Source organism: Trachurus japonicus, chromosome 3 (assembly GCF_045865225.1).
Source record: "Trachurus japonicus isolate A0001 chromosome 3, Traja_1.0".
Taxonomy (NCBI): domain Eukaryota; kingdom Metazoa; phylum Chordata; class Actinopteri; order Carangiformes; family Carangidae; genus Trachurus; species Trachurus japonicus.
Window position 1 is genome coordinate 752,367 of NC_140909.1, and position 7,026 is coordinate 759,392.

At 41.2% G+C, this 7,026-nt stretch overlaps 1 protein-coding gene across 1 annotated transcript in view; it reads left to right on the plus strand.

Moving 5' to 3' along the window:
- Window positions 1-1,818, plus strand: part of LOC146989369 (SHC-transforming protein 1-like) — an 18,197-nt gene extending 16,379 nt beyond the window's left edge. The window contains exons 8-11 of the mRNA XM_085772857.1: window positions 101-285; window positions 680-758; window positions 860-1,007; window positions 1,688-1,818. Coding sequence (XP_085628983.1) covers window positions 101-285; window positions 680-758; window positions 860-1,007; window positions 1,688-1,816 — 541 coding nt within the window. The 3' untranslated portion in view covers window positions 1,817-1,818. The remainder of the gene's footprint in view (window positions 1-100; window positions 286-679; window positions 759-859; window positions 1,008-1,687) is intronic.
- The last annotated feature ends 5,208 nt before the right edge of the window (window positions 1,819-7,026 follow it).

The following is a 7,026-nucleotide window of genomic DNA, read 5'->3' on the forward strand; positions in this document are numbered from 1 at the left end:
TTTTCTGTGTGTGTTGTCTGCAAATTGTAAAGTGTTCTGAGACCGTGTTTAAATAAAGGTGAACTGAATTGAATTAACATTAAATTGTGTCCTGTCCCAGTCTGCGTCCTGACTGGAGCCAGGAGGAGGTTGTTGCCGTCGGCGATGGATGTGGTTACTATGGTTACTACAACGTGACGCCTCCTGCTGGTCAGACTGTGCTGCAGGTGTGTGTCCCTCCAGCTGTGTGTCTCTATGAGAACGTCTCCGTGGCAACAGACTCTGACTCTACGTCGCCTCCTGCAGGTGAGAAGCTGCTGCTGCTTCACTCTGACTCTTCATCATCTTCTCTTCTTTTTCTTTTTCTTCTCCTTCTCGTCTTCTTCTTCTCTTCTTCTTCTTCTTCCTCTCTTCTTCTCGTCTTCTTCATCATCTTTAACTTTTTCTTCTTCATCATCTCTTCTTTTTCTTCTTCATCATCTCTCCTTTTTCTTTTTTTTCTCCTTTCTTCATCATCTCTTCTTTTTCTTTTTCTTCTTCATCATCTCTTCTTCTTGTCTTCTTCCTTTCTTCTTTTTCTTTTATTTGTCTTCTTCTCCTCTTCTTCCCTTCTTCTTCTTTATCTTCTCTTCTTCCTCTCTTTTTCATCTTCTTCATTTTGTTCTTCCTCTCCTCCTCTCCTCCTCCTCTTCTCCCTCAGCGGTGTCGGAGCTCGGTGACCAGGTTCCTCTCCTCCGGTCTGATCCTCTGATCCAGGACGAAGGCTGGTTCCACGGCAGGTGTGTAGTAGTGTGTGTGTGTGTGTGTGTGTGTGTAGTAGTGTGTGTGATGACCCCCCCCCTCCCGTTACCATAGTAACATCGTGTCGTGGTCCCGTCAGGTTGGGGCGGCGGGAGGCGGAGTCTCTGCTCCGCTGCCATGGCGACTTCCTGGTGAGAGAGAGCAGCTCGGCCTGCGGTCGGATCGTCCTCAGTGGGAAGGACGGGAACGCTGCTCGCCACCTGCTGCTGCTCCACCCCCACGGACTGGTAGGAGGAATAATAATAATAATAATAATTATAATAATAATAATAATAATAATAATGATAATAATAAGGTAAAGGTAGTAATGTAGTCTAATGTTTTGTAGTGGGTAAAGGCAAGGCAAGACATCTTTATTTATATAGCGCATTTCATACCAAGGCAACTCAATGTGCTTTACATGAAGACAAAACATTAAAAAAAAAAAAAAAGAGAAGCATAAAACAGAATAAACACTAATACACTAAAAACAGAGTTAAAAGCAAGAGCAAATGAACTTACTTAGACTTTATTGTTGTCATTGCGCATGCACAACGAAATTGGTCGCAATCCCAGGTGCAAAAATACAGCAGCAATAGACAATAAATTTAAAACAATAATTTAAAAACTCTATAAAAAGAAAAATCTGGAAAATCAGAAAAAGTGGTAAAATTTCTAAAAAATAAAAATAAAAAATTGAGAAGAAACTGGTAAAATTTCTCAAAATGTTTTAGTAAAAAGTGGTAAAATGTGAATAAAAAGTAGTGGAGCCTTGAACCCTGTCAACCCTCCCACTCTGAGAACCACTGACATTTACTTTAGTTAGATAGTTTAGTTGTACTGGCTATACTGAAGTATTTATGTATTTTCAGTGTGTATACTGAGTGTGTGAGTGTGTGTGTGTGTGTGTGTGTTTCTGTGTGAACAGGTTCGAACCCGTGACCAGGTGTTTGTGAGCGTCGGCCACCTGGTCAGATTCCACATGGACAACCGGATGCCCATCGTCTCCGGGGGCAACGAGCTGCACCTGAAACAGCCCATAATGCTCACACACTGACCACACACACACACACACACACACACACACACACACACTGGACATTAAACTGAAGTCGCGGTGGAGAACAGCTGCTCTCTCTCTCTCTCTAGTTTTCTAAGTTCATTTCTTTTGTTTGTGTTTTTCATCTTTGGTTCTTTCACAGAAACTCGACTTTGTCTTTTCTGGTCAAGACGAGACACTAACAGGCAAAAACACAGTTTGTTCATGCACTGGTCAATTTTGAGATTTTGGCCTATTTTTCTTCCATAACATGTAGGCAATTCTTTCAGAGAAGTCTAAAGAAATGGTAGAAAATCCACATTAAGGTTTTTATTTTACTTCATTTTGTCTCTTTCGTCAGTAGATTTCTCCTAATAAACTCACCAGGAGTTAGTCTGACCCATGTCATGTCAGGTGTCATTGTAAAGCTTTATCTCTCTCTCTCTCTCCTGAACAATGATGTCATTTTCTTTTTATCAGCAACCAAGCATAAAAGTAGGATTGACAATAACAATCTCTGTAGTTTTACAGTCCAAGTCTTTAAAGGGCGTTTCCTCAGAAAGAGTTTTTCAGACTCAGACTCCTCTCTAGAAATCTCCACTTCAGCAGCTTCCAGACACCAAACCTTCCACTTTGATCCCTTTCTATATCCTGAAGGTTTTTACAGAGGGGATTGTTGATATATCATTCACAGCCTCATTTATACAACATTTTATTACTACAAACATGGAGACATTAGATGTTTTAAAGGGCTGGTGACAGTATTTTCTCATTTACAGAGTGATAAAAAGAGATATCCACAATCCTCCTCTGGAAAAACTAAAGACTCTAATATGTCAACAAAATAAAACAAAGCAGCTTTATCCATTGTTCAGATTTATGTTCTGGAAATGTATGCAGATTAGTGCATATTTAATCAGATATTGCCTCATTTACACATTTAAACATAAAATTTGACAAAACTTGTAATACAAAAAATATTTGTCTTAATGTGAGTGATAAACTTGATAAATAAAGTTTAAAAATCACAAAACAAAAAAAAACCAGAAGTTTCATCAGTGCAGTGGTTAAGTGGAGCCTCATGACCTCACACACGGAGCATCAGCAGTGAGTCAGTAGTTGTGTTGTTGTTGTTGTTATAGTTGTGTAGTTGTGGCCAGCAGGTGGCGCCGTGGCTCCGTGCAGCAGCAGGAAGTCTCTTCATGTGGCTGGATCTTCATCATCCCTCTGTTCCCGAGGAAGACGAGTGTCCGACTGAAGTAACAGCTCACACACACACACACACACACACACACACACACACACACACACACACACAGAGTCGAGACGAGTGTGTGTGTGTGTGTGTGTGTGTGTGTGTGTGTGAAGGTAAGTTTTGCCTCCGTCGGCCTCGGTAACAGGTCGGAGCCTGAGATGAAGAACGAGTGATGATGAGGAGGAGGAAGAAACAGCTCTGACTCAGGAACAGGAACATGAATATTAAAGGGATAGTTCACCCAAAATTCAAATTTCGGGTCTCGGCGTAGCAGTGCATGTCCATACGGTTGCAAATGGATACCAACTGTCTTCGTAACAAAAAGACACACCAAAAAACATCCAGATACCTCCATGCTGCTTGTATGTAATGTCCCTCTTGTATTGAAGCCCCGAAATGCGAAATTGTTCAGAAAAAAATTAAATAAGTCTATATTTTAAGCTTGTTTGTAGCGGAAGCTCCTCAAAGTTCCTCTTCCCGGTTCGTCAAATTTGGACGAACTGGGAAGAGAAGCTTCCGCTACAAACAACACACTTGAAATATAGACTTATTTAATTTTTTTCGGGACAATTTCTCATGTCAGGGCTTCAATACAAGACGGACATTACATACGAGCAGCATGGAGGTGTTTGGATGTTTTTTGGTGTGTCTTTTTGTCACGAAGACAGTTGGTATCCATTTGCAACCGTCATATGGACATGCACTTAATTAGAATTTTGGGTGAACTATCCCTTTAAATACCACAGCTCCATCCATCTCCATCATATCGGACCGGTTGGGAACAAACACACAGAATAACAACAACAACACCCTTGGTTGTGTTGTGTTGTGTGAAGTGATTTGAGCTGGTTGTGCAGCAGCTCGGTGTTGTTTTCCTGCTTCTCTCTCGGTCCCGGTGGAGTTCCTTCCTCTGAGTCACCGCGGCCTCGCCCAAAACAACTCACCAAGAACAACAATGACCTAGTGTGTGATGCTGTGTTCATGACCTCATGTTGTCAGACCTGTGTGAGGTCACCGCTCGACCTCCGAGCCCCTCGATGATGATGTCACAGCAGCAGCAACTGGACTCGAGTTTGACCTCGAACCAGCGAAGAAACAGATTACAGAGATTCACTGTCATCTTCTTTTTTTATTTTTTTTTTATTGGTTTATTTGGGTGGGACAATGCACATTAATGGACATATAAAAACATGTAAATGTGCCGGATTGTAGCAGCTAGTGCTAGTTTCCATCTGGCGTCCCAAAACATAAAAACAGTACACTGCAAAAACTCAAAATCTTACCAAGAATATTTGTCTTATTTCTAGTCAAAACAAATCTCATTCTACTTAAAATAAGACTCATCATATTATAAGCAGCTTGTTTTTAGACACTTTTTACTTCTTTCAAGCAGATTTTCACTTGAAATAAGTAGAAAAATCTGATAGTGGAGCAAGTTTTTCTTTCTTATTACAAACACAGAAAACTTGCTTTCACTGGCAGATTTTTCTACTTATTTCAAGTGAAAATTAGTTTGAAACAAGTGAAAATGATCTAAAAACAAGTTCATTTTTAGGTGATGAGTCTTATTTTAAGTGGAAAGAGTTTAGTTTTGACTAGAAATGAGACATTTTGACAAGAAATAAGACAAATATTCTTGGAAAGATGTAGAGTTTTTGCAGTGTACAGTGTCAGAACAACAACAACATAGTATTATAACAAACGTAACAACACACAACTATAACGAAATAAAACATTGACATTTTGACAACACTTCCATGAGTAGGTGGACCAAAATAGTTTCTGAGAGATAAAGTGCAAACGTGCAAAGGTGCTGGGCCAAAGTGACAAGTGCTAGAGTGCAGCAGTGCATCATGGGTACCAAGTTGTGTTGCACGGTGCCCTAAAGTGCACATCGGTTTAAAGTGCCAGATTGTGTTGCACTATGCCCGTACACACAGTTGCACAAGCAGGAGTGTGTAGATATTGCAAGAGATGTGATACATAATTGTGATTATGTAAATACTACTAGAACCAAAAAAGACGTACACTGAAATAACATTGTGTACGACTGTTTATGGGATGGATAAGATGGATGAGGATGCAACAATGCAAGACCAGGACAGGGTTTCTTGATGGAGTTGTGCTAGAATGGATTAGGAACACAACAAAACCAAAATATAGTACAGTGTGATAAAGTGCTACAGTGCTCAATAAAAAACTGTCAGGGATGGATAGATGAAATGGGGGTGCAGTGGTTCTGAAACTTTTTTACATCAAGGACCCCAAAATTGACAAAAAATTTAGACCACGGACCCCAATTGGACAAAATTTTGAAACAAACACCAGAAATACACAAATAATTGTTCTGAGACTGAATGATGTTACTTTATTAGTCAATGTCAGTTCAAATTAGGGTCAGTGGCCTGAATCTTTGGAAAAATTCTAGCGAAATTTCTGGAAAACAAGTAGGTAGTAAAATTTATCCAAAAAGTAAAAAATAAAACCAAGTAACAAGTAAAAAAAAAATTCCCCCAAAAAAAGTTTTTAAAAAATTCTAAAAAAAAAGAAGGAAATATTTCTCCAAAAAAAGTTACTAATTTTTTTTTAAAAGAACATTTAAAAAAAAAAAAAAGTTTAAACATTTCTAGAAAAACTGGAAAAAATTATCCAAAAAAAGGTAAAAAATTCAAGAAAAAGTTGAGGATGGTTGAGGATATACACATGGTAACATGGTAGATGATAAATAACGTTATCCACCGCTCCATGGATTGATTTCTCACCGGCTTCGTTGTTGGAAACAGATGATGCACATAGAGGAGAGGAGGGTTAGAGACACAGAGGAGGAGAGTTCATCTTTAGTTAATGAATTGGGAGAATAACTGGCTGCAGCCACATCTGGAGCGTCTCCAGCTGCTTCTGCAGCTTCCTCCTCCTCCTCCTCCTGTTCTGAGGCTGCAGCTCCTCGCTGAGTCACCGTGTCAGCGTGAGCAGCAGCCGCGTGTCCGTCCGTCCTCGACCTCGACCTCGACCTCGACCGGTGACATGACATGAGCCTCTGGAACAGGAAATGATAAACATTGGGTCTAATCTTCAGGTTCTGTGGCTTTGGGTCACGGCCAGAACCGAGAAGAAGAAGAAGCTGAACTCTCCAAATTCCTTTATAGAATAAACTGGAGTGCTGATGAGCCTGAGGGCATTCACTTTACACACACACACACACGCACGCACACATTGTGTATGACAAAGCATTCCCAGACCCTGCTGAAGTTCCTTAATGGAACAATTAAAGTCATAAAAAGTTGCCCAGAGTACAAGAGCATGAAATTGTTCCTCGTTTCAATGTTATCAGAGTCACACAGAGTTCAGAGCTGAAGGAAGGAGGAGGAAACTCAGCTCCACTCGGTCACCGACTGAGCTGAAATCTATACACGTATGTTCCTGCAGCAGACACACACACAAACAGACACACAAACACACACACACACAAACAGACACACACACGGAGCAGCTGGTCGTTGTGCCTAGTTCTGTTTCCTGTTTCCAGTGAGTAAACCGTGGAGCCAGAGTCTCTGTTAAACGAGTATACAGTGAGTTGGTGTTGGCCGGAGTCAGGGCAGGATAGATGAATGTTTGTGTGTCTCTATGTGTGTGTGTGTGTGTGTGTGTGTGTGTGTGTAACCCCCACAGTGACGCCTCGCTCCTCTCCCCTCCCTCCACCTCGGCGCAGCATGACGGCTGCTCTCTGGAGCTCCGATGGGTGTGTGTGGACTGTTGGCTATTGGCAAGCCTCTCTCAGCAGACACACACACACACACACACACACACACACACACACACACACATACACACACAATGCACAGACACACACACACACAGGACGCACACAAACACTTGTGCATGTGCACAACAACACACAGTGTCCTCCAGCGCAGCAACATGCCCGGGAGTTTCTTTACCTTGTCCAAATCTTCAACTTTTCCGCTCTCTCTTT